The 27,354-nt window shown below is 33.5% G+C and overlaps 1 protein-coding gene across 1 annotated transcript in view; it reads right to left on the reverse strand.

Moving 5' to 3' along the window:
• Positions 1 to 23,426, reverse strand: part of LOC105216917 (uncharacterized) — a 44,849-nt gene extending 21,423 nt beyond the window's left edge. Inside the window, exons 1-2 of the mRNA XM_011191670.3 lie at positions 22,239 to 23,426; positions 17,210 to 17,809 (exon numbers count right to left, since the gene is read on the reverse strand). Of these exons, the coding sequence (XP_011189972.1) occupies positions 17,210 to 17,402 (193 nt within the window). The 5' untranslated portion in view covers positions 17,403 to 17,809; positions 22,239 to 23,426. The remainder of the gene's footprint in view (positions 1 to 17,209; positions 17,810 to 22,238) is intronic.
• Between the last annotated feature and the right edge of the window lie 3,928 nt (positions 23,427 to 27,354).

The raw sequence follows: 27,354 nt of genomic DNA on the forward strand, positions 1-27,354 counted from the left end.
CAAATTCTAGTCAAACACGCATTATTTTATTTCACTTAAGATAATACCGCTAGGTTTTTCGGACGAAGCCTACGTAACCGCTAAATAGTTGGTGAGAAACCAAGAATTTCCGAAAAAGCTTTCCAAAAGTTTTTTAATTAATAAATGAATAAAATAAATTAAAAAAAAAATTATATAAAATTCCGGTATTTTTCTTTCATTTCATAAAACCATTTGTAATACTCGTATGTGTATTTCGTTTATAAGGTTTCGTGGAGCTACGTTGAAACTTATCTTTACGTGCTTTATACATACGACGACAACCCTTCTATATCATCAATAGTAATGAATAGCAAACTAAAAAGACTGTAAAATAATTATCTCACGCCCACTTTCAATTTCGTGTCCATTTCCTGTTTGATTGCTATTTAAAACATCTGTTAGTCCAGTACATTACCCAATTCGAATGACAAATCCATAAATTTCATTTTGTTTTTTGCAAGATCTAAGCGCTTTCAATTTTCATCTGCACAACTACATACATGCGTGCAAGCAAATGTACCACCACTAGAGACAAGTCGGTGTAAGACAAGAAACCAGAAAATCGCTTTAAGTGACATCAGCTTTTTGAAGAGCAACAACAACAATAGACATTTTTTTTACTGCACGCAGTGGCCTCAATATGGAATGACACGAGTGCAATAAGTACTTAAGGAACCTTGGAATCAGCAAAGTAAAAAGGAAAACAGAAAGAACAATGACAACAGCAACAACAACAACTGAGCCACTAAAGTGTTTTATACTGAGGCCAGCAAACCACCAAGGACTTTGAAAGAAAAAAGAGCAAAGTTATAGTAGTTTAGCAATGCTAGGGGCATGTGTGTGTGTGTGTGTCAGTAGTACACTAGCCAAACAAACAACAACTATGAAATAACAGCAATAACAATACACAAGAAACAACTAAATAAATAAAAGTTTATGTATGTGTGCAATAATAACAACAACAAACGACAGAGGGGGTGGTAACCACCAAAAGGCGAACATAAAACCACAACCATGGAAATCGCATTGCAATGACAATGCAATGTCACATCTGAACAACTCGGAACAACAGCAACAACAACAACAACAACAGCAATAATAACAAAAGACATAGCGAGATAAAAGCGAAGAACGACAAAAGTGGAATTACTCGAAGTGAACAGTTGAACGCACTTGAGTTGTTCGTCGCCGCAGAATATTTTCGTATAAAATCAACTAACTTCAACAATGCACAACGAAACTACAACAACAACAACAACAATAACAATATTTAGTTGCAGTATAACCGTCAGCAACTCGGTATAAAGTCAGATAAATAAACAGAGAGTTGCAGCGCCGACAAAGTTTGACTTGGCTAGGCTTAGCTTGGCGCTGATGATAGTTTCAGTGCCCCGCAGTCGCACACGCAGCCGTCAGACGTGCGCTTGTACCGTTAAAAGCACTGTCATTCGCTTGGCGTGTGCTGTCAATTGGCGGGAAGCACTTGCAGCGATTGTGGTTATCTATTACCTCTGGCTTGCTGCGTCAGGCAGTCTGACTTTTTTACGATGAGAAATTTTAAACTGCATAGAACTTGTGTAGATTTCTGTCAAAGTGAAAGTGGTAGGGCACAGTCGCTTGTACTTTCGAAGCATTGATTTGTTGAAGCCAGTAACTTTCAGTTCTGGGTTGTATTGATTTTCTAGCAATGCCTACAGGCAACAAATTTTAGCATTTATAAAGTCGGAGTTGCTTATTAGATGAATATTTTTATAGCGAATTACATATTTTCACTATTCAAGAACGCTCAGATTATTATTATTTTTGAATTCAAAATGGGCGTGGCGTCGCCCACTTATGGGTCCAAATCCATATCTCAGAAATAACTTGACCGAACCGGTTCATAATATTCTCTTAACTTACTTTCCATATAACTAAATTTTGTATTCCATCTGTTTGCTTCACTTTATAATATAATATATACATCAAGAATCAATGATGATAGCGGAATAATACTTTACACAAATACTGTATTTGAGCTGTGAAAAAATTGTTGAAATCGGTCTATAATTTTACAAGACCTCAGATATCGAATAAGAAGAACTCAGTACCTAAGGACAATTTTTCACCGAAAATATCGGTAAGTCTGTCAGATATTTTAATATAATTCAAAGGAAATCCTTTTCTTCTAATTGTGTGTCTCTGTATTAAAATGGTTAAAATCGGGTCATAACTTCCCCTAGCTTCCATATACCATACACTAAATATCTTAACCAAATTAAGTGAGCGTATAGTAGTGGATATAGTGTACTTTAGTGGTGAAAATAAGTGAAATCGGTTTAGGAATTCCTCAGTCCTCTAGTCCCTTATTCTAGTGAACTTTATGACGAATATACTGTACAAATTTTTTGTTGTCTTAAGTAGATTACATCAATAAATTGCGAGAGTATAAAATGTTCGTTACAATCGAACTTAACCTTTCTAGTTTCACTGGATATAGTGTAGCTTTCCAACCGTGAACGAATTTTTCAAATCGTTCAAGTAGTTTTGGAGCCTATTCAATGCAAACAAACAAAATAAAATATTTGTGTAGATGACCACCTTGAACCTATGGTTAATCACGAAGTTTGGAATACCAGCACGAATATAAGGTACATCGTTTTTCTTATTTAGAGAATGTTGAAATGTTAAGATCCGGAAAAGTTTGAGTTTAGCGTGATTTTAAGAAACTCACTCTGGTTTGTTGAAGCAATCGAAATCAACTATTCATCTGCAATGGGTAGTGATTTAACGCTCAGAACACCAGTCACTGATACAGAATCTCGAAATGTGTTAATTCATACCCTGCGAATGACGTTTAGTATATATTTATATGTAGTCGTCTGAAGTTGGTGCTGTACAATCTCTGCTGGTGTCTCCAAATCTACTATCTAATTGTCGAATATCTGCTTTATTAAGTTTAATCAAGACATCTTTACTTTTACTAGAGACATTTATTGAGTTTAATGTACAACAACGTCAAGGTAAAAAAATTAAGTCTTGATGTGGGTGAAATTCAAACAATCCACTCTTTTACATTTATTTTGTAATATGCGAAAAATAAAATGTTAGACTTATTTAAATTTAAACCTGCGCCGTTACATACCATACCATATTTTATGTGAAAATTAAATTAAGAAAATCATAAAAGTGAAACATTTCGGGCATCACAAATGTGACTTTTTGTGACACACAGTAACTGTAAACGCGTTCGCACGAAAGCGTGATGTGATTTATATGCAAAATATATTGGTAACATTTAAATTCCGCGCCATGTTGTGACCTCGCCAACGACCACACTGTGAACACACACACACATATATGTATGTGAATGGTATGTGCCCATTCATATGCACATTCCATTCATCTAGTCGTCATCAGCACGCACTGGCACTTGTCAAACAGCTGTCTGTGCGCTAACGCGTGACTACATAGCGACTGATGTAGACATATCCCGGCAGCTGGCGTAGAATACTACAGCAAACCCCTCCATGCCCATACTTAAGACGCATATGCTCTTATGTTGTTCTGTGTGTGGCTGTGTGCCCTCACACATATGCTAATATGTTTCAACGTTAGAACATTTTAGTCCACACTTATAACTCATCCCTTTCTGCATTGCTTCTTTTCAATTTTAAAGGCCTAAAATCTACGCTTGCTCTGCTTTGAAAGTGCTGCTGCTGATGCTGGAGAGCAAATGGCAAACAAAATAATACAAATATGAAGCATGTTTTGCATATTTGCGTGCTGTTCGATATTTGAGGCACGCCGCCGCATTCATGCATAAAAGATTACAAAGCTTAAATTTTTTCGGCAACAATGCCGCCCGTCTTCACGGCATCCCGTTGCCACGGCGAACCTATGTGGCTTCCGATGCGTTGACTCTTTATGCCAACCGCGTTTTCCTTATCTTCCCATCTCTTATGTATTTATTAAAAGGCGGTTGTAAGTGTGGTGCAAATTCCTTTAATGGGCGGAGCAGCAAAATTGGTCGCATATTTTTCTAGTTTCAAGTATTTGGTCTGTTGCTCAAACCACAGACATACCTACATACATTCCGTTCAAAGCGACTTAATAAAAAGTGCTGGGAAATAATTTAGTTTTTCTTCGCTTCCTTTTTGCCTTTGTTCTAGCTTTCGTGTAATCTATGTAAAATGATCAATAAAAGTTTATTATATCGTCGCTTGGTCGCCCTGGAGTTATGATGCTGTCGTTGGATCAAACTAAAATGTTTTTATGGAAATTTCTCACGGTTACTACTTCTAAGTTAAATAGCGAAGGATATTAAGAATTTAAAATATTTATTAAATATTAAAAAACAAATATTGAAACAATCATATTTCAAAATTGTGTACAATTTTTTAAAAATCAGAAAATTTTGTTTCAAAGCTGGGGGGATTCATACTTAAATATGTTCACTAAAAATCTCATTCGATTACGTGCATAAGTTGTGTGTGATAAATTCCATGCAAATTTCCTATCCAATTATTTCAATATTAGAAAAACCTCACGTCAATGCCTTGCTGTTTAAAGACCAGAGCTTTGTGTATCTAAAAGTGTGTTCAAAATACTTTTGCTATCTAGCTGCAGCATATTTTGTTTAGTTAAAGCAGCATGTATGAGTTTCTGCCTTATCAAAACGTAACATATTTATTAAAGATTTTACTCTTGGCAAACATAAAAGAATTCTGACGTTCACAGCTAACAGCTGCTCTCAATGACCCATAATTTTTGCACTTTAGCACAGCACTGCCTGTCACACAGGCATACACACGTGTGTGAGCATTAACCCTGCACAAAAATGGTGAGTAGTCCACACATGAGTGAAAAAATACTGTATGCGGATGATAGAGTGCTCCAAAGTAACCAAATTTCATATTAAAGCGGAGGCCATTTCAATTTCAAAGCAACTCTGCAAGTCAACTGAGTGTTATAGGAAATAATATTCGTAATTGATTTAAAAAGACTACTCAAGAGGTTGCATGTAGACTTTAATTTTTGAAATTACATCTTGCTTATAAGTGCAAATTAGAACCCATTTTTAGTAGAACCCATTTTGATAATGAAAACGGAAATCGAGAATTTTTATGACTTTCATTAAATCCTACGTCTAAAAGTTATCAAATGGGTATTAGGGTAGACATCCATACTCAAGAATGGTTAGTTGCAACTTCCAAACCCAACCTAACAGATCAGTTGATTCCATATCGTGTAGTGGTTGTGATTGTTAAAATACGAACAATCAATAAATGATCAGCAATCAGCTGGTGAGAGACATGATTTGGTCTACTGCTACATTAAAAGCAAGCATTTGTGGAGTATTTTAACATTCAACAAATTCACTATGTGGTCTCATAATATGGACTATATGGTCTCATAATATCCACTCATATTATAATGCTCATATGCATTGTGTATACACATGTACAGCTGAGATGAGAATATGAATACAAAGGAATAAGCGATATTGAAGTTCCACATGATAACAATAATAAAGAGTTGCAAAATTTGTATAATTTTTAGGGAAAACAGTTGCTGTGAAGCGGAAATATGAATTTCGGTTTCAAGTGGACGAAATGGTTCCAGATTATTTAGCCTAAAAAAATACCTCTAATTCAAACCGAGATATTTTTCGGACTCAAATCAGAATATTTCAATAAATACTAATTTCTAACACAACCCTCTCCTAGATATTTACTATAAATGTGATTGGACTATCGTCCAAGTATAAGCTATATGTACATAAGTCAAGTTTAATTACAAACCGACACTGCTCAGCATTTCATAATTTTAATATGTCAAGTGGATTGTGAAGTTCATAGCGAGTTAAAAAAAATAGGCAAAATTCGAATTTTTCATTTAGCATAGTTGATATTAGAGAATGGAAGAGATGGGTTCTAACTATCTTACGACTTTTCGATACCATTTTTGTAGAATGATTGGTATTTCGCTTCCAAATCGACCTCTGAGGATTTCAAAAAGTCAGTATTAAAAAACAAATATTGAAACAATCATATTTCAAAATTGTGTACAATTTTTTAAAAATCAGAAAATTTTGTTTCAAAGCTGGGGGGATTCATACTTAAATATGTTCACTAAAAATCTCATTCGATTACGTGCATAAGTTGTGTGTGATAAATTCCATGCAAATTTCCTATCCAATTATTTCAATATTAGAAAAACCTCACGTCAATGCCTTGCTGTTTAAAGACCAGAGCTTTGTGTATCTAAAAGTGTGTTCAAAATACTTTTGCTATCTAGCTGCAGCATATTTTGTTTAGTTAAAGCAGCATGTATGAGTTTCTGCCTTATCAAAACGTAACATATTTATTAAAGATTTTACTCTTGGCAAACATAAAAGAATTCTGACGTTCACAGCTAACAGCTGCTCTCAATGACCCATAATTTTTGCACTTTAGCACAGCACTGCCTGTCACACAGGCATACACACGTGTGTGAGCATTAACCCTGCACAAAAATGGTGAGTAGTCCACACATGAGTGAAAAAATACTGTATGCGGATGATAGAGTGCTCCAAAGTAACCAAATTTCATATTAAAGCGGAGGCCATTTCAATTTCAAAGCAACTCTGCAAGTCAACTGAGTGTTATAGGAAATAATATTCGTAATTGATTTAAAAAGACTACTCAAGAGGTTGCATGTAGACTTTAATTTTTGAAATTACATCTTGCTTATAAGTGCAAATTAGAACCCATTTTTAGTAGAACCCATTTTGATAATGAAAACGGAAATCGAGAATTTTTATGACTTTCATTAAATCCTACGTCTAAAAGTTATCAAATGGGTATTAGGGTAGACATCCATACTCAAGAATGGTTAGTTGCAACTTCCAAACCCAACCTAACAGATCAGTTGATTCCATATCGTGTAGTGGTTGTGATTGTTAAAATACGAACAATCAATAAATGATCAGCAATCAGCTGGTGAGAGACATGATTTGGTCTACTGCTACATTAAAAGCAAGCATTTGTGGAGTATTTTAACATTCAACAAATTCACTATGTGGTCTCATAATATGGACTATATGGTCTCATAATATCCACTCATATTATAATGCTCATATGCATTGTGTATACACATGTACAGCTGAGATGAGAATATGAATACAAAGGAATAAGCGATATTGAAGTTCCACATGATAACAATAATAAAGAGTTGCAAAATTTGTATAATTTTTAGGGAAAACAGTTGCTGTGAAGCGGAAATATGAATTTCGGTTTCAAGTGGACGAAATGGTTCCAGATTATTTAGCCTAAAAAAATACCTCTAATTCAAACCGAGATATTTTTCGGACTCAAATCAGAATATTTCAATAAATACTAATTTCTAACACAACCCTCTCCTAGATATTTACTATAAATGTGATTGGACTATCGTCCAAGTATAAGCTATATGTACATAAGTCAAGTTTAATTACAAACCGACACTGCTCAGCATTTCATAATTTTAATATGTCAAGTGGATTGTGAAGTTCATAGCGAGTTAAAAAAAATAGGCAAAATTCGAATTTTTCATTTAGCATAGTTGATATTAGAGAATGGAAGAGATGGGTTCTAACTATCTTACGACTTTTCGATACCATTTTTGTAGAATGATTGGTATTTCGCTTCCAAATCGACCTCTGAGGATTTCAAAAAGTCAGTGCATGATCTAGTGGAATCGGTGGGTTTGATAGCCAAGTCAAATTGATTCAAATTCATCGTAATTTTTTTGTGTGACTATTGTGAGCTCGCGTGGCCAAAACTTTGTACAGAGATTGCGAACAACATCATTTTAAGGTCATCAAATATCATTGTGAAATACAGGGTTTTGAACTTTCACTGAATTTCAAGTCCTCATTTGAACTGGTACGATATGAATTCCTTAACACCGAAATTTTATTATAAAGTAGTTTTTTTATTTAATTCTAAGGTAGGGTTCTTAAAAGTAATAAACCCCACCAATAATATTCTCACTTCTAAAATTTATACTTACGTCTTTATAAGATTCAGTCGAATTGGATTTAAAACTTTTGGACTCAATTCCTAAATCCCTATAACCCATCTTAGATACGATTCTGATTTCCCAAACTAGTAAAGTCTCTTGATAACCAGTTGCATTGCGAGCATTTAAATTAAAGTTGAAGTCTAGAATGAAACTTGATATTGGACAATTTTTGTTTCTCATGGAAATATATATAAAATCATACAATTAAATTGGTAATGCCAGAAAGTTACTCATAATAAATAAAAATACTCAGCTTCATTAATGAGAATTTGAGAAATCTCTACATGGTCAAACTTAGAAGGGTCGTCCCAAAGGTGTGGCCTACATTTATAATCATAATTTATTCACAGCATGAACTTTCCTATTGGTGTTGGTATTTTATTTCGAATGACCACTAACACAACAACAACAAATACAACCGGAAATAGCGCACGAATCTTAACATTTCTTTGATAAAGTCAGTGCAATAAAAGTAAAACTCCCATGTGTATGGCAATCTACGTTTGTGACTGTGTTACTAACGCATATGTTTGTATGTATGCATTTTGTACAATTAAAGTTAACTGACTGCCCTTAAATGTGGCAACAAAATATTTTTATATATTTATTTAATGTAACCGAACTTTTTGCTGTTGCCTGTTGAAGGTGAAAGTTGAGGTGGGAAATGAAGTTCTGTTGGTTTGTGACTTTTACTTTCCTTTCGGTTATTATACGCACATGCGGGACAATTTCTAGCACTCTCTGTGTGACTTTTGCAGTTGACTTGGAAACTTTGCCACATACTTCTTACTGGCTAATAAAGTGATGCCTTGGTAAATTATTAATTTTAGTTCAGTGTTCAGTAGGGAAGGCAAAAGTTAAAATATTGGTATTAATGGGAAAATGGCGTACATTTCAATGCTATTAAATTTGCAGAACTAATAAAATTTTGGGCAAAATGTTATAAGTTCAAAATTTCGTAAAGCTTACTTCTTAGATATATATTGTACTTTATTTATGTATTGCAATAATTTATTGTGACATTTATAATATTGTGAGGAGCATAGGTATTTGTTTAGGGGCTAGGTTTATTATCAAAAATACACAACGATTTTTGTCCAAACTATCGAAATTGGAGATTCAATATACCTGAAGCAAACCTTAGCACAGATACATGGAAGCCTTATATATATCGACCAATATCTGAGAAGTTTAAACGAAATTAAAAAAGTATACTTTTTCATAGGGCTATTTGCTCGAACTTACACTTTCCTTATTTTTTTTGCTAAATTATCACTTCGTGTTATAAATTTCATTAAATTCTTTTTTGCACCACTAATATTAAAATATAACTTGTCTCCATCAAATATGAAGTTATTTCACACACATCATAAAAATAAAATTTGAATTTACTTTATTTATTATTTGCAATTTCCGAAGAAATAATAATAATGCAGCTTCCGCTTCTGATTGCAGATAGAACACGTACTTTTATTGTTCGAACTGTAGTAGACATACATGCCTGGGGAATCGTTTGCAGCACTACAGTGAAGGGATGAAACATAACAACGGCGCTGCAACAGCGACCTTAGAAATCGGGTTATACACACAACTCGCTACCTACCAAAGTACCAACCTACCTATCTGGCATCTGCCATCTGCTCATGTGCCATGCAGGCCCGCGGCTATATAATAATGGCAAGTGATACAAGATGAATATGTCGCCGTCGCGCATCGATGATGGCTTAAGGGCCTACATCCGGAGTTTGCAAATACTAGCAACCACGTCGCCAACCAATTCATCCCCTATGGACTGGTGCTGCTAGTCCTAGCCCTACAACTTATTTGCGAAGCGACATGCGAGCTTCATGCGGTGTTACGTTCGGCTCTACGCATACCGTAACACCTTAGTCACGCTTATACTTCATGTATACTTTTATTATAAATATATATATATCTATGTAGCTGTATAGAAATTTCTGTATGTGCCGTTGCTCGTACTCACTTTCGCTTGTGTCTTGTGCACTTGAAATGACAACCACTCACTCGCAATTGTTACGTATACGCCTCCATCTCGACGCTTATTTTGCATTGATTGACTGATATTGAAGTGTGGCTGACGAGTAATTGAATATCCTTAAAGCATGGATTGATTTCTGCAAAATGTAACTGCAACGTGCAACTGCAACGCACACTCACGCCATTGTTGCAGTCATTGTTGCTGCTGCTGTTCGTAGTATATTACTTTTGTAAGATACAATAAATCCCATTTGCCGTTGTCAATCTGGTGTTCTTGTTCACTTTCCTTTACCTTTGTTAGCGCAACTCAACGGGTCTACACGTATACCATGCAAGTATAAAAGTGACTTTCTTTATTTTACTTTACGTTTCAGTGTTGCATGCTGTCGTATCTTAAGTCTTAATCAAATTTAAATTGGCACGTATTCCATTTCTCTTCGTTTATCTGGGTAAAATTATAAATTGCCTTTCTCGCATTTCGCCGTCAGATTGATAGCAGTTTAAAGATGATGGAATTGAAGGTTGTAAATTTTTTTATGTTATCATGACCAGCTTCAGGGGCTAACGCCACTTTCAGTCAATGATTTGATGTGGAGAAAAAAGTGTGAAAACATAAATTATGCTGATCAGCAATAGAAATGTCTTGTAAGCGTAGCTGTGACCTGCGCCAGCGTGCTGATTTACGAATGAATAATTTATGTGAAGGGATCATCAGGAAATCAATAAATTCACTACTTGATGGACTTTTGTGCTGGGAACACTTAATGGTGACAGTATTAATTTCTTTCGAAGAGGTAAAAAATACTGTAACGATTTTTTTTTTTTCAATTTTTTGCGAAAATTCTGGAGTTCCAAAAAAAAGGATGTAACCCAGATTAGATTAATATTGTAAAGCTTTATTTTATTTTTGATTTAAATTACTTTCAGCCGATAGCGTTTTTGTCTAAGTTTTTTTTTCGAAAATTATTGAAAATTCTGATAATGCCATTAAATACTGTTACAGTTTCTTCACATGCTTCTCAGTGTGTTCTCTACTACTATCCTCTTCTTAATTTTTATGTGATTAACTATATGTTATGCAGCTAGTTTCTTATAATGAAGATAAGATCAGTTCGTCAGAGGGATTTTTATGATTTTATTATTGTACACCCGTCGATAGATGGGAACAATGAACTTAAGAATAGCTCTGTATCGCACGGGAAGATTGTTCTGATTTTACAATGTGCGCTATCCAAAATTATTCTCTTAAAGTCTTCAAAAAAGTGTTATCTGTAAAATCTGATCTATACCTTTTTATACTCTGGCAGAAGATGGAATGATGAGCTATATGTGTTATTTGACAACATAGACATAGTCCAGCGAATAAAAAAGATAGCGGCTACGCTGGCTAGCCCATGTTGTTCGAATGGACGAAAGTGCTCCAGCTCTGAAAGTGTTCGATGCAGTACCCGCTGGTGGAAGGCGAGGAAGAGGGAGACCTCCACTCCGCTGGAAAGACCAAGTGCAAAGTGACCTGGCTTCGCTTGGTATAACCAATTGGCGCCAAACTACCAGAAGGAGAGACGTGAAGATGGGCTTAAGGTGTCATAACTAAGCCATATATTAAGCTATTGAAGTTTGGTGATTGAATTTGGTATGAAAGATTGCACTATAAAGGGCATATGTGGAAGTAATCTTTTGAGGAAGTGGGCGTGGCCCCACCCCTACTAAGTTTTTTGTACATATCTCCTACACTACTAGAGCTATATCAAGGAAACTTTCTAGAGTTGTTTCTTTTAGATACTACCTTAAACAGTCCAAAAATGGAGGAAATCAGATTATAACCACGCCCACCTCCCATACAACGGTTTTGTTGAAAACTACTAAAAATGCTTTAATTCATCAGGGAAAACCACCAGAAACCTTAAATTGCATTACAAAGATGGTATAGAAGAGCTGCACTCAAAAAGGGAATACAAAATTTTAACTGGACGTGGTTCCGCCCACTTATGGTTCAAAACCCATATCTTCGAAATTACTCGACCAATTTCAATGAAATTCGGTTCATAATATCTTCCTAGCTTCCCAATGATATGTTGTGAAAATAGTTCAAATATATACTAGCACTAGTGAAGATATCGGAACAGAACTTTACAAAAATACTGCATTTAAAGAATGGCATCGCAAATCTAAAAATCGTCGAAATCGGTGCATAAGTTTTCAACATCCTATATATAGAATATGAGCACCTTAACAAATTTTTTAGCATAAATATAGGTACTTACTCTCAGATAAATTAGAGCGGAAATTTAGAGCGAATATGTTTCTTCTAATAATATGTCTCCGTGCCAAAAATGAGTGAAATCGGGTCATAACTTCCCTATCTCCCATATACTTAATATTAGGGTTTTCAAACTTTCAATTGATTTTATATCGTGTATATGCCGAATATGTGAGTCAAATTGTTTGTTATATTATATTAAAGAAACAAATAGCGAGAGTATAAAATGTTCGGGGACACCCGAATTTAGCCCCTCCTTACTTGTTTAATGATCTTTTGCTTAGAGTATTTCATTAACTAATTTATTTATCACCTTCAATGAATTTTATCTTTCTTTCAATATATTGGTCTATATTTATACTACTTGAGGGACATCTATTTAACAAAAACAATGCAATGACAGAAAAATTATTTTTGAATATTCACCAAATTTAAAATTAATGAGTTAATAATTATTTTATTGTAAGGTTAAAGTTCGAATCCTGCTAGTATTACGTTTATTATTACGGTCTTACATACATACATATATACGTATTGAAACTTAATAAAGGATAACCTCAAATTATTTTCAATAGCGAGCTATACTCCCCGTATTTACTTCGAGAGCACCATATCAAAGCTGAAGAACCACGACGTACCGTAACGCCTTCCTGATTTTAAACAAACTTCCTCTTTATTCTCTAAAAAGTCAAATACTTTTTATATTTGACTTTAAATAACATTTAACCGCCAAACAATATTCTGCGAAGTCAAAAAATTAAGTAAGGTCACAAGAACACTCGGAAATAAAAATTAAACGAAGAGCGAATTGTAGTAAAAAAAATAAAACAGACGCCAAAATGTGCTTAAGAGCACCAAAGTAAAGATACATAAATGAGAAGGGAGGCGAAAAGAGATTATTACTTAAAAAATAAAAATAAACAAATAAGTAAAGAACAATGCTTTTTGCAAAAGGCGACTGACCCCTAAATAGACAAAGACAATACAACACACGCGCGCATACAAATAACCGTTACTAGGTACGCCTCTATCAAGTGGACGTGATGTCGTGACGTGGCTGGTGTGCGCTTTGCTAAGTAATGCGGCGTGATAGGCATGTGAGGGGCGGGCCAGTACTTAAGTGGCGAGGCGTTTGCTGAGGGTACACACAGCATAATTTCACTAATTAAAATTGGGTGCTGCGGTCGGCGCTATGTTTGAACAGCATGCGATGGCCGCCGCCTACCGCAGCACCGTACTTACTAGTGGGTGTCAACCGCATCCGTTGGCCCTAGTGATGACGATGCTGATGATGTTGAAGATGATGATGATTGCGGCATTGTTGATGTTGTTCATCGGTCACAGTGGCCGCTTTGACCATGTTAATTATGCGTCTGTCGGCCTGTTTATTGTTGGCCAACGCTTTTGTTTGTATATAGTTATGCTTAAAATTGCCGATTTTTTTCCCGTTAGATATTATGCCTTTATTTCATGGCCATTCATGCGCTTTGGGGCGACAATTAAGTAGTCTTTGGCCGCCAGCAAATGCCAACATTGCGGTGAATTTATATGTGTGAAAATAAAAAAAGCCGCAAAAAATTAAGTGCGTGTTGTTTTGTGATCATTATGTTAATGTTTCTATTCCCTGCCTACTAATTTCGCTGATATATAGTGGCATTTCTCGGTACGGCCTTGAGCATTAAGGCTTAAGTATCTTTATAAGTATGCCGTGAAGTTTTTTAAGCAAATTTAATAGGAATTTAAGACGTTAAATTAGGAATTTTAATGTGCGTCAATCAAATTTATTTTGAGAATTTAAAAAATATATATTTTAACTATAAGCTTTAAACGAAAATGGGAGGCGAATATAGATGAAACGGCAGTAAGCACTATAATAAAATAAATATTGTAATTCTTTAAACAATTTTTACTGTAGCTATTATAATATGTATAAGGCAGTGATCTCAGTGGGCACCCACCTGGTCGTATACGTAACATTTGATATCATGTTCTTAAACATAAATCACTTTTAAAGGGCAATTTAATAACTATTAGTACAAGTGATATTTGGTTCAACTCTTATTAGAAATTTTAGGTTGCACAAATTACAGCATATCTCCTAGACCGGCTTTGGAACTTTTGCCTAAAGGAAACAAAAGTGTCTGCGGTGGAGCTATCGTTTAAAATGAACCTCTCCTTACCAATTCTTTCACAAATCTCACTTCAATTTCACTGCAATAAATACACCTGAAAGACACTAACCAGGTAATTCAGCTCTAGCTCAAGCTCTGCAGAGGATAAAGTTAATAGATATTTCAAAATGATTTGCACGCTTGTACTTTGCTCTGACAAATGGCAAGAGTGTTATTTACTATTACTCTATTTTCTCAATTTATTTATTTAGCTCAACTTTAACGCATACTTCACATTTAGCTTCTCTTAACAAATCAATAATTTGCATACAAAAGCCTTTCTCAAATCAACGACACAAGTGTAATCAATCAGATTGCCTTCCCACCCCATTTTGGCTTCAATAAAAATATTAATTTGATAGACTTTCAAAATGAGGAAGCAATGGCAACCATTCGGCCAATTATATTAATGGATTTTTGATGGAATAAATTAATTCAATTTCGACATACTTACATATACTATAAAATATATATACTTATGGCATATCATGCATACAATTACATGCTTATAAAAGTCGCGCATTGCCTAGAAATTGTTGTCAAGAAAATTTGCAGCACAATTGTAAGCTGTTTGTTAAGGCACAAAACGCGTATTTTACTAACGATATCATAAATGATTTGGAATAATAACACTTGAGTATGAGGCTATTAGCTTAATTTCTATGTCATTGTTCATGCGAAACAATCGATAGTCAAAAATCAACTGGAAATGTAACGCAGCCAAATTGAATTCAATTCAACTCAAATGGATTATTATCACATAATAAAAGTTTTGAAAATCATTATTAACTGCATTATGGCGGGGAGTGAAATGGGGAACGTGAAATAAATTACTTTAATGTGTATATAAATAAACAGCTATAGCTGTGCTAAGGCAAATGTCGAGCAAAGCCTTCAAGACATTTGTTTTTATTTATCAGCTTTTATGGCAGTAGTCAAGGAGAAGAGAAAAGCTAAGCTCATTAAATATATAATAGCTAAAAAAAATTCCATAAATATTTTTATATTATCTTATGATAGCTATCACCCTATTCAAGAATACTTTTAAAAGACTAACCAGAATTGGGTTGAATGAAGTGAAGATATATCATCATACCAACATCGAAAACTAAACTTTCATAATATTTAAGAAAATATAATATTGCCTAATGTAATCCTAAAAATATTTCACAAATTGACGATTATATACGTCATGGAATAAAGTAAATCGGAATAATATCTTGGAATTGGTAATACTGTCGTAAGTACAAAATTTGAACCGATTTCGAGTATTTTCGGATGAAAGTTTCTAGACGTTACTGACATTAATTGGGTTTCGATAACTTAATGAATGATTGAGATATTTATTGTGAGGTAAAGGAAGTCATTATAATGATCTTTGGGAATTAGGCGCGATTGTAGGCCGAATCCACTTCCATTCAAAAATTGTCGAGAGAGAGAGCGAGGGATATAAAGAGAGGGATCGAGAGAAAAGAGAGTAAGAGAGGCGTAATGAAAGAGGAATTTCTGGACTGGATTGGAAATTCTTAAAAATTAGACAGTGGCACGCTCATTTTATAAATATGAAGTTGTTTCCTATCTAAAGCTATGAACTTAATTAATTTTAACGTTTCTAGCGTAATTTCCTGAGAGTTTTTAAAACTCTTATATTTTTAATGTACTATGATTATGTAATGTAACTATACTATAACGATCGCATTTGATTTTATCAAGTTCAATTATCTTAGTTATTATAAATTATAAGATACGAGTGTGTGACCAACAACACTTTTTAATATTTTATGTCTAATTAAGCTACGTGTTATACCTAAATTATTATCTAGCTTAATTTGTGACTGAGCCCTAAGCATTTTGTGTTTTCCCCTCCAGGTATACTCTTTGATATATACATAATTGACAGAGATGGAAGCTTTTGGGTGAGTATTGATTACACAGTGTACTAAACCAATTAGTACAAAAAAGGCACTAGCCACAGCTCAAACGCTATAAAAAGCTAAACAACATATATCATTACTGATACCATTTATTATTATTATTGCCTACAAGCGGAAGCCTGCGAGAAAATTAATAAACTTTTTGTCCTTAAAAATACCAGTAATAGCATGGTAATCATTTCAAACACAAATACATATACAAATATGTTGATATCTATATGAACAAAATAGCATGCAATTACTATATTCACCGTTATGGCTGTCGGCAGATTGGCTTAAACTGGATAATTGAATTTCCTCAACCAAGTTTCGAAAAAAACCAGTTAGTTTAACAATACATAAATGAAATTACCATCACAGAGCAATCATCTAAATGGAAAGATAGTTAGTTAATGGACTTATTTTTTTTGTTTTGTTTTATTGACACACAGCAAATATCAGTGAGTTATGTTATGCATTTGTTGATATTCTGGCTTGGTTTGTATGTGTAGTTGCAACGACAAGGAAACTGGTTGTTGTGCCGACAGTGATAATTATGCTATACTCATACCTATTCGTTAACTTTTTAATACCAGCAATTTCCGCGCGTTGAAAACGAAAATAACATAATTGTATCAAAATGTATTAGCTTGATTAAAGCGACAGGTTATCACCATATCAAAGCGCTCACACATGCATAAGTAAACAAGCAAATACAGCCGCAAGTAATTAAAATTCGAATATACATAATAACAGCTGGAATCACATTAAACTTTGTATTGCTTCGTTTTCTAAAAAAAAAAGAATAAATTCAAACTCACCGAAAACTGTGAAGCAGGAACATAGGAGAATCCATTTGAATGAGATAGCCGCCAGTGCGCCTAAGGACTTGCTGATGGCAGCGTTGCTGCGTCGTACAACAGTATCGGTTAGGCTGAATGCTCTTACTTTGGCCATGAGTGTAGTTGAGCTCGGGATTAAACGTATACAAAAATCTGTTTCGCAGGCAAACATTAAAAAAATTGGCTGTTTTTTCGGTCTATTTTTCGAAATTGTCTTCCCCTTTCGTGTGACTATACGCTTGAAAATCGTACTAAAGCAGAGTTTGGTTTATGTGATGGCGTTTCGTTTATTTTCGTTTTAACACTAGTATTTGATTTTATTTCTGCTTCATATTTTGCTAACTACATTGGAACATGTGTGTGATTTAAGTTTTCCAAAAAGAAACTACCAACTTTTCGGTTGAATAGTTCTGCTCTCAGTGCACTTTGGCCTTACTCGCTGTTTCGTTTGATTTTTTAAATATTTTCGTTTTTTCAAAAGTACTTTCTCCTTTTAACACTCATTGTGATTATTGTGATTTAATTACGACTTCTATTTGTTAGTTTGGAAGTACGAAAGAAATAAGTATTTGGGACAATCTGAAACAGAGAAAAGTTAGTTGTTAGTTAATACATGTAAATGTTATCTATAAATAATAGTACAAATCATATGTGAATAAAAATTTAAATTAACCTAAAAGTAAAGGATAAAGTCAATGAGCTTTGTAATTGATATAGATTAATGAGCAAAGTCCCATAATAAAGCTATATTCACATTTATCGTTATAACTTTTAGAAAGGATATTTTAACCAATAGTAATCTGATATCTTATCAAACATATGCTTTCCAACTTCAATGAGTTGCTTTGATAATTAATTATTATCATAACTGAAGGTCCTGGTATAAATACTCCTCGTTTATAATATAAATACGAAAATAAAAGAACCTCATTATATCCTTGAACGCAATGGGAAGATGCTATAGATCATCCAAAAAAAAAACAAAAAATATGTATCCAAGTTTATTCAAACGTATAGTTATACTCTTCCATTATGTATAGCAATTGCCGGATGTATAGTATAGTAGCCACGAGACTACCGTACCCCATTTTTGCGTTATGCATTTATTATATTGGATCATAGGTCATACATCCACTTTTTGACAGTTGCCTACAACTGGTAGTTTTGGAATATAATTACTTGGAATACTTCATAGAATACTACATATATGTAATTTTAAATATATGAACGAACGTTTCGTATTAAAAATTTATCAATCCTGATTTCCCAAAAATCATTTTTCTTTAATTTTTTTCGTGAACCATTCGTTAAGAATTTACAATGTGCTGGTGTGATGACAGTAATATATAATTTTATTAACGAAATTTCTTAAGCGCTGAACCAATTTCTTATGTTTGTAGCTAAAAATAATCCTTTAAAATAGGCAATATTGATTAACCTGAGCAGTACATTTAAAACGTTGTTTTTTGTTTTCAATGAGCATACAGTTTTACATTTCTTCCCATTTCATTTCACGAATTATTTACTTAATAGTGCAGCTTATTCCTTTAAGCAGTCTTTCTTAAAAATAGCAAATCAGTAGGCAATCTCAAGGTATATTACTGATATAGTAGACCTGGTACGAGAAATAACAACACAAGTAATTAAAGTCAAATTAAGACATGTATTTTTAAAAATCTCTCCAACGTTGAATTCTATTCTTTGTTATTTTTGTAAATTTTACCCCTTAGTAAGTGCTACATTTCAGCATAGGATTAAGGCACTTACTATCTGAACTTCCGTAAACGCAAATTGCGAGTGCCAAGCGCACCGCATAAAAATAAATCCTTCAGTATTTCACCGTAACCCTTTGCATACATTACAGTTTATTATCTCAATTAAAAGCGCCGAAATGACAGTCGGAAACACTTACAAATTGCTTGCGCATAACCAAAAAAGTAATATTATAATTCATAAAAAGAAATAATTGCAGGCTTTTACTCCCTTCTAAGTGGCGCGCAAATAATATTAAGCGAGGTAGGAGAAAAAAAAACACACGAAAGTAGGCGCCTATCATAGCGGAATATTTAGTCTTACCACCTGCGAGGGTTTGGCAAATAGCAACAACAAATATTTACACACACACAATTCTGCTTCAGGCCTGAAGGATTTGGTTGCACGTGTTGGTTACACGCTTATCATAAATTCAATATTTTATATTGCTCTAGGCTAAGAATAATCCAACTGGGCACCGTGCTATTTTCGTATGCAAAACAAGGTCGATAATATAAAGGCAAATACCAGGTATTAAACGTGCATTTTCTGTTGAGAAAGTGGGAGTGAGCAGTGGGTATGTACGGAAAAATCAATGAAAGAGAAATGTGAGTGAAATCGTAAATAATCCTTTACAGCTGCAAGGAAGGCCAGTACGAGTGCGCACTTTCTCAGGTAATAGTGCGGCAGTTGTAGGGGGGAAATGAGAAAAAACACTTCAGCTTAAAAATGGTAATAAATTGGGTGTACTGCGATATTTTACACCTTTCATGAAAGTTCATAAATTCTGCAGAAATTTCATTTTTAATAACATAATATATTATATAATATAGTACTCTTTACTCTATTTTAATATAGATATTTTATTTATGTTTTCTTGAACAAATATACCAAAGTTTAGATGTAATTTAAGCTTATGAAAAGAATTAATTTTTTTTACATATATTTATATATGCATACATATTTAGGTGTATTATAAAATTTCATATCATTTATGTTATTTGTGTTCTTATTTGAATATATTATTTGAATGCTATTCAAAACTCTAATAAATGAATTAGTTTAGAGTATAATGCGATTTATATGCAATATTCAACATGATATGCATTGCATGTCATATGAGTTAGCAATTTATTAAAAGCACTTCATTTCAAATTCATTCAAAACAGTTCCACAATATTTAAATTCAATAAAAATAAATTTACATATATAGTACATAACAAATATATAATGCAGACTAAAGCTTGCAGCTAAAAATTGTACTATACTATTTTATATTATCGTTCCGAATTGTTGAATAAAAATAGCACAGTATTTTTTATTGAGAGTTCGAAAGCTTTTATTAACCAGTTTATTGAAACAACTGTTATATGAATGTACTAATACAATATTGGGTCGGTCTTATATTATTAAAAGACTGTAAAAACTTTTGGGAGATATTTTTAAAAGCTAAGTCAGTATCTTTCAAAAATAATATTATAGTACTATATCATCGTCCTAAAGTCAACTGAATATGAAGGAATGAATGTGCATGCATAAAAATAGCCATACCCACAACTACCATTATTAATGAAAGTATTATTACTCAGTGCCTATTTAAGCAATACTCTATACTCGTATCAGCATATTCGCTCGTACTTATATTTCTTAAATACACAAAGACTCTATATTTAACACTAATAACGGCCACCTCCCACATAACGATATTATTTAAAAAAATACTAAGACGCCAATGCTTTTAATATAATCAATATATTGCAAAAATATTTCTTCAAAAATACAAAAAAAGAACACTTTGAGACAACGTTTTAGGCTGAACCCACAACGGATTGGTCAATACGTCTTTTCTTGTCTGATACGACAGCAACCCATAGTTTCATATGTGAAAACTCACACCGAACAAGACGAAACAAAAACGCCTCTCGGCGTCTTAACTTGTCTGAAGAGGTGTTGTCGAATTACTCATGTATTTTCATACAGCTAACACATTTCTAGCTTATTGCTAATGCATTTTATTTGTTCTTTCATTACATATATGTACATACATAGTTTAAAAATAGATATTGAAGCACATAATTATAAAAAATAAGAGTACTTTAAATAAATAAATACATTCATTCATAATTAAATAAACAGTATTATAACTAAACTTTCCGTAGTATTTATACTTCTGCGGTAATTTCTATTTTGCTTTATAATTGAAAGTTCCAAATGTTGAAATTTTTGATACCAAAATTTTTTTTTATTTGCGAGACAAAAATACAAAATGTTTTCCTTCATTGCATTGTGTTTCGCTTGGTGTTAGAGCTAGAAACGTTTTTATGTCTATTAGTTAAAGACGTTTTTAACTTATCCGATGTGTGTTCAGCATTAAAATCCATAAATAATTCCAGCTTGTACCTAATTTGGCGTATATTATTCTAATTGGCAAAATCAAATAACAATCTCACAATAGTATAACACAAACAGCAGAAATAATTTCTAAAGAAAACTGAAATCTTATAGCAATGCTGAGCTGAGTCTATTTTGTTCTCAAATTGGTTAAAATTGCATTATCTCTTACAAGCTTTTCACGTACCTCCACAATTTACATATATAAAGAACTTCCCCTATTATTAAAGTTATAAATATTAGAAATTATTTCGAATATTAAGTAGATAAATGACTAAGAATTAGTAATAATATATTTCGCTACAGAAAATTTCATACAAAATAATTATTCTGCAGAGTTCTTTTCATATATAATATTTTACACATGTTTATTGGTTAAAAAATGCTACGGTATCCAATTTTATTCTTCTTTATTTTTTCAAAGTTAGACTGGTTTCTTCGATCACAATTTAGAGAAATATCTTAAAAAGCTATAATAGTGTTTGTCCTATCCAATCATCGGTAAGGCTCCTGTCACATTTTTGTCTTGAAAAAAAAAAAAGCTTCTTATAAAGATTGACTAGTACTCCAGTGCTTTTAAAACTCCATTGACTGTCAAGAATACTTTTTTAAGAAATTTCGGCCTTGTAAAATTTTTAAATAATATCAATTTTGTATGAATGATATGTTACTATTTAAAGCGTCAGTTTATCATAATATATAAATTGTGGAAGTTAAATAGATTAAATTCGCTTTGCCTCAATTATATGCTATATTTTGCATAGTGAAGTGGCCAATTATCAATTTGTTTTTATTAAAAAGTAACTCAAAAAGTAATTTTTATACTCTTAATCAAATGGCAGGGAAATTTTTCGCAAATACTTACTGAAAATTTAACGCTGAATCCTTTGTACTAATTGCTGGCGCACAACACACACACGTAAAAAAAAGCCGTACAACACCGACGCTCAATAAACCGTTTCCGTGTGCTACTCGCACCGTTAAAATCGTGCCAACCAACGTATGTACGTATGTAAATGGCGAATACTAAAACTGTGGCACGCACTTGCTGTTAACTAAACACGTTAACTCACACACACACAGCCACTTACAATGGCACAATCACGTACATAAAGCGACTACAATCAGCAATTCGAAGCAACAATTCATAAACGAGCGCGCACGATAACCGCATACGCGGGCACTTCGATAGTTAGCTGGGACAGTTAGACGCTTTGTTGGTAGTTTACTGCTGGTTAAGTTAGCTAGCTAGCTAGCTGACTGACTGACAGACTAACTGTTCGTACGGTGTAAGTGTTAGTTGTGCGGTTTTAAGCCGCTATCGCTGCCGCCACAGACGCCATCAACAATGCCAACGACGTGCACGACGTACGCGCATCAACCGCAATTGGAACGACCGTCGTCAGCGTTAACGTCAACGCTATCTCCGCTGGAGTCGGCTTAGCCGGAGCCGCCGCCATTACTACAAAGCAATAACAAATTATTTGTTGTCACGCACTTAACTTTACGAGCCGTATTTTTGTTGTTTTTGTTAAATTTATTGTTGTTTTTGATTTCACTATATTCATTCATAATTTATACGTTTCAATCTGTCGGGGCCGGCACATTTTTAACGGCTAAGTGAATAAGCCCAGACTTGGCAGCGTATTGTTGCAGGTAAACAAGTACTATTTACTCACATGCACTAAGCATATACTTTTGCACTCCTTCACAATTCACACACAAACATGTTGGGCAAAGGTAATTTCGGATGCCACAAGCGTACGACAGAGAAATTTCACATTACGAAAACTTTTGAGAATACGCTTTTATCCGCATTTTCTTGCTTCGTTGAATGAAGATTTATGTTTTTACATCAAGCGACCGCACAATCATCCCAACGGCAGTAGGATGTAATAAAATTATTACACTTCGCTCCGCAATCGTAAATGCTAGCTACGCTTTGCTCGTTACTAGCATATAAATGTCCTCGTTGGCATTTATCGTATTCGCGTATTCTTAGTTCAAACCGTTACTTCGTAAACCGTAAACTTAACCGCACAGGACTGACTGCTGTAATCAACTAAAAGCTTTGCTCTCCATTCGTAGAATTTCACCTGCAACTGGCAGTCACACATGCAACGAATGTCGAGCCGAATACAAATGAGCACATACGACTCGTGCATAAGCACAACGAACGACACATTCGGCTGCACTTCGAGACAGCGTGCTTCGTCATTCGTATCGGTTGCATGTGCGCGAATATGTAATAGCTTTCGATTTCTCTCTCTTTTACAAAGCTCCAACGGCCTTCGCTAAACTCTAATCGAAATATGAACCACTGCGCCTTTTGTCCCCAAATCGTTTGCGATTTAGATGCAGCGAACCTGAAGAAGCTGCTTTTAGAAAAGTTCAAAGTTTGCATTCAACGTGAGAGCGCTGAGAGAGTATATGAAAGAGAGAGTGGTTTTTTGGCGAGGCAAGGATTTCCAAATGAAAATTAACATTGCTATAACAGTTGATTCAACAGATTTACTCATAAGGACAGCACTTCAGTGTTGCTCAATATTATTGGGAAATTTTGAACATAAAGGGAAATTCAGCTACTCTTTCGAAAATTATGGTGAATGTTAGAGGATTTTAGACAGTATTATTTAGAGAAGACTTCAAAAAACTTTCTCTTTTCAATAATAACCTTTCTAGTTTGAAGATATTTTTAGTTCTGAATATTAACTATATCTAAAAACACTATTCGGGTCAATATGAGAACATGCAAGTTTTCTATCTAAGTAATTGAACAAAGTGAAATGTGTACATCGTATTCCGGAACTCAGCGGTATTAAAGGAAAGTACGTTTCAATACCCAATACTGAAATTATTTACATAAAAAGTAGTAAATAGAAGAAGTTGTGAATGAGGGTCAGCTTAATTGGATCCTTTACATTCACTCATTTCAAAATTTCTTTAAACTATATAACCAGTATATATTGATCAGACTTTTATAGAAGATGACCTATAAATTCCAACTAAAAACATTTTAATTTAAAATATTTATGTATTTAACTTTCAATGATTCAATAGTTAATAAGTATGTGTAAAACGTCATGTTTTTATCTTATGCTTAAATCCTTCCGGTTAATTGATTATTATGTAATTTTAAACTATTCAACTTGCCTGGAAACTGTAATGCAAAATCATGGCATTTGTTAAACCTAAATCTATACCGATAATAGCCTTTTCGCACAGAAGTTAATTTATCAATTAATAGGCCTTTGCTCGATTAAATCTCTGATTTGGATCGATTTACCATACAAAAGAAAAATCTAATTTAACTACATCACTTTTTAATGAAATACAAAACGAGTTCAAGCTGGAATGAAGCTCTGCGTATTGTTGTCTATGCTGTATTTTTGGCTGTGCTTATTGATAAAATAGCAGTACATGAAATGTTGTTGTGGTTACTGATATAGTAGCAATAAGCTGATGAAACCCAGCAGCAAAAACAAAAATGTATAACAGCTGATCGTTAATCGAAAAGCCGGCAGTGCGAAGGGTAATATTTGGTTTCTCAATTATAATCTTTATGTATTAAATTGATTTGGCTATGCGAAAAGGCTATAAGGTCTATTAATTTAGCTGATCGCTGGTACTCTTATTTCTAAATAGGTAGTTATCTAATACAATCAATGAAGTATATTCAAAAATTTAAAGACCCTCATACAATAATTAAGTTGAAATGATATATGTAATATATATATATATAATTCCACTAGAGGAATTCAAGATTGTTCTCATAGGTAATGATTAGCGTTACCGGTTTTACTAAATAATAAAGCTTCCGATTATGTTTGTTAGCATTCCCTTCAGTCTACTTTAAATGCACAACTGAGACTCAATTAAGATACGAATATACTTAGGATTAAATGTTTTGACATCGAGACGTTTTTACTTTTCGTCCTTAAAGTCAGGACACATTTTAAAACAATCGAACAAACAAAAATTTATCAGAGAATTTTTGCCCAAAATTAATTTAATTAATGCATATCCTCTTATGAAGATTTTTTTACCGTATAGATAAATTAAAACAGGAAAATTAGGATCTTCAGTTAATGTTAGAGAGATGGTGTAATATATGAAGTCAATCATTAACTTAACTTAAAAATTTGAAAAAAATTGTTTATGCCTTATTAAATAATTCAATATGTTTCAAGCATTATGGACACGATATTTCAAAAAGTTATAGAGCGATTTCATTCAAATTTTTGCACACATCTTTAACATAATATTATCTAGTTAATGGACGTTGTTGGTTTATGTATGTATTGCCGTTTTATGCCGTGAGTTTTCTTGTTAAAAATATGTCAACATTTCAATTTTCAATATTTTCTTTTCGCCTTCATTCACTAACTAGATTTATCAATTTACTATCGAAATATTTTTATTTTAATAGTTTTGGATGAACCAATAATGAGTAATGCTGTCCACGGTAAGATCTATTTTTTAAGGACACGTCTTGGGAGAAGAGGTAACAATGGCTGCATTTTCGGAATTTTTAAGTAAAAATTTCAAAAAATACTGTTTAAATGTGTATCTTTGCTATGTTAAATGAAATATATGTTTGTATATAATTAAAAATTCCCTTCTTTTCAACCTCTTAAACCCACTTAACCCCTAAAATAATGGGCTTAAATATTAAATTCATATGATTTCAAGAGTATATAGCATAGCTGCTCGACCTTAATTGTTCCTTACTTATTGCAAGTTCTAGAAAATTCATTATTCTTGTCCTAAATCTACTCCATTTAGCTTTCTCATATTTGAAACCTCAAACAAAACCCGAACTTTAATGAAGACATGAAGTTTCTACTTTGCTTTAACTTCTTAACTGCAGAGTTATAATGAACTGTTAAAAGATGTCTCCTTATCACTTATAAATTTGTGACAAAATCACCACAATCAGGCGCCACCATCATTAGCACTTAAGTTGTTTTACACGTACAAATTGATATAATAGAAATCTCATAGCTCGTTATCGAATTTCATCTGCATTCACTGCCAATGTGCCACGCTTCAACCACCGCCACCTCCACGCCTCGCTTATTTGCTTAAGCATATTATTCATTCTACTACACACACACATACAAAAGTTTAACGAAATTTTGTAACAAATTTGCAAAGGAGCACACTTTTACCTAACTGCATTGCGATGGTTCGATATTTGAATTGAATTGAAAGCGACACTGAAAATAAAATACCCAACGGCGATTAATATGAAATATTAGTTTTAGCTGCAGTAATGTAAGGATAATATTTTAGATATTTTCGGAAAATAATTGAAATGAGTTTAATTGCTGTATTTTTTGCAAAATTTTATCTTATATTTTCCTTTTCTTCTTGCTCCACTGCATGTATTTCTCTGAGTGCATATACTTACTTCATTTTCTATATGCTCTGCACAGTTACTTAATTTTCTTTTGTTTTACGGCGAATTGTTGTGCCAACGTACGAAAAGGACGAAGTTCCTTTTGTCTACTATGGCACTTTTGTCTGCTTATTCACTTCTCTTTATGCGCTTCTATTCGTTCATTCATGCATTCTTTCAGCTCATTCATGTGGCTGTGTCATGCGTGTAATCATTGAAATTGTAAGAGTTGCCAAGAAAATAGTCATAATATTATTTGTGCGTGTGTTGGTGTGTGTATTGGCAAAGTTGTGTAAAGTTTTTGTTTTCTTACTCGTTTTCTAATTGTTGCTACTTTTGGGGTTTCTGAAGTGGCACTCAATAGGTGAAAATTTGCATGCACACACACGCAACCACTTATAACAACTACACTCGCATACATGACACGAACACTGGCTCAATCAAATACACAGTTATTAGTATACTTGAGTCCACAAATACTATGGATGTATGCTTGTGTTTATTTGCATTGAAAATTTTGCTTGATCAACAAAATTGTTGTTGATTGGTTGTTTCCATTGTAATTTGCCAGCATAAATGC

This window comes from Zeugodacus cucurbitae, chromosome 3 (genome assembly GCF_028554725.1).
Source record: "Zeugodacus cucurbitae isolate PBARC_wt_2022May chromosome 3, idZeuCucr1.2, whole genome shotgun sequence".
In the NCBI taxonomy this organism is placed as follows: domain Eukaryota; kingdom Metazoa; phylum Arthropoda; class Insecta; order Diptera; family Tephritidae; genus Zeugodacus; species Zeugodacus cucurbitae.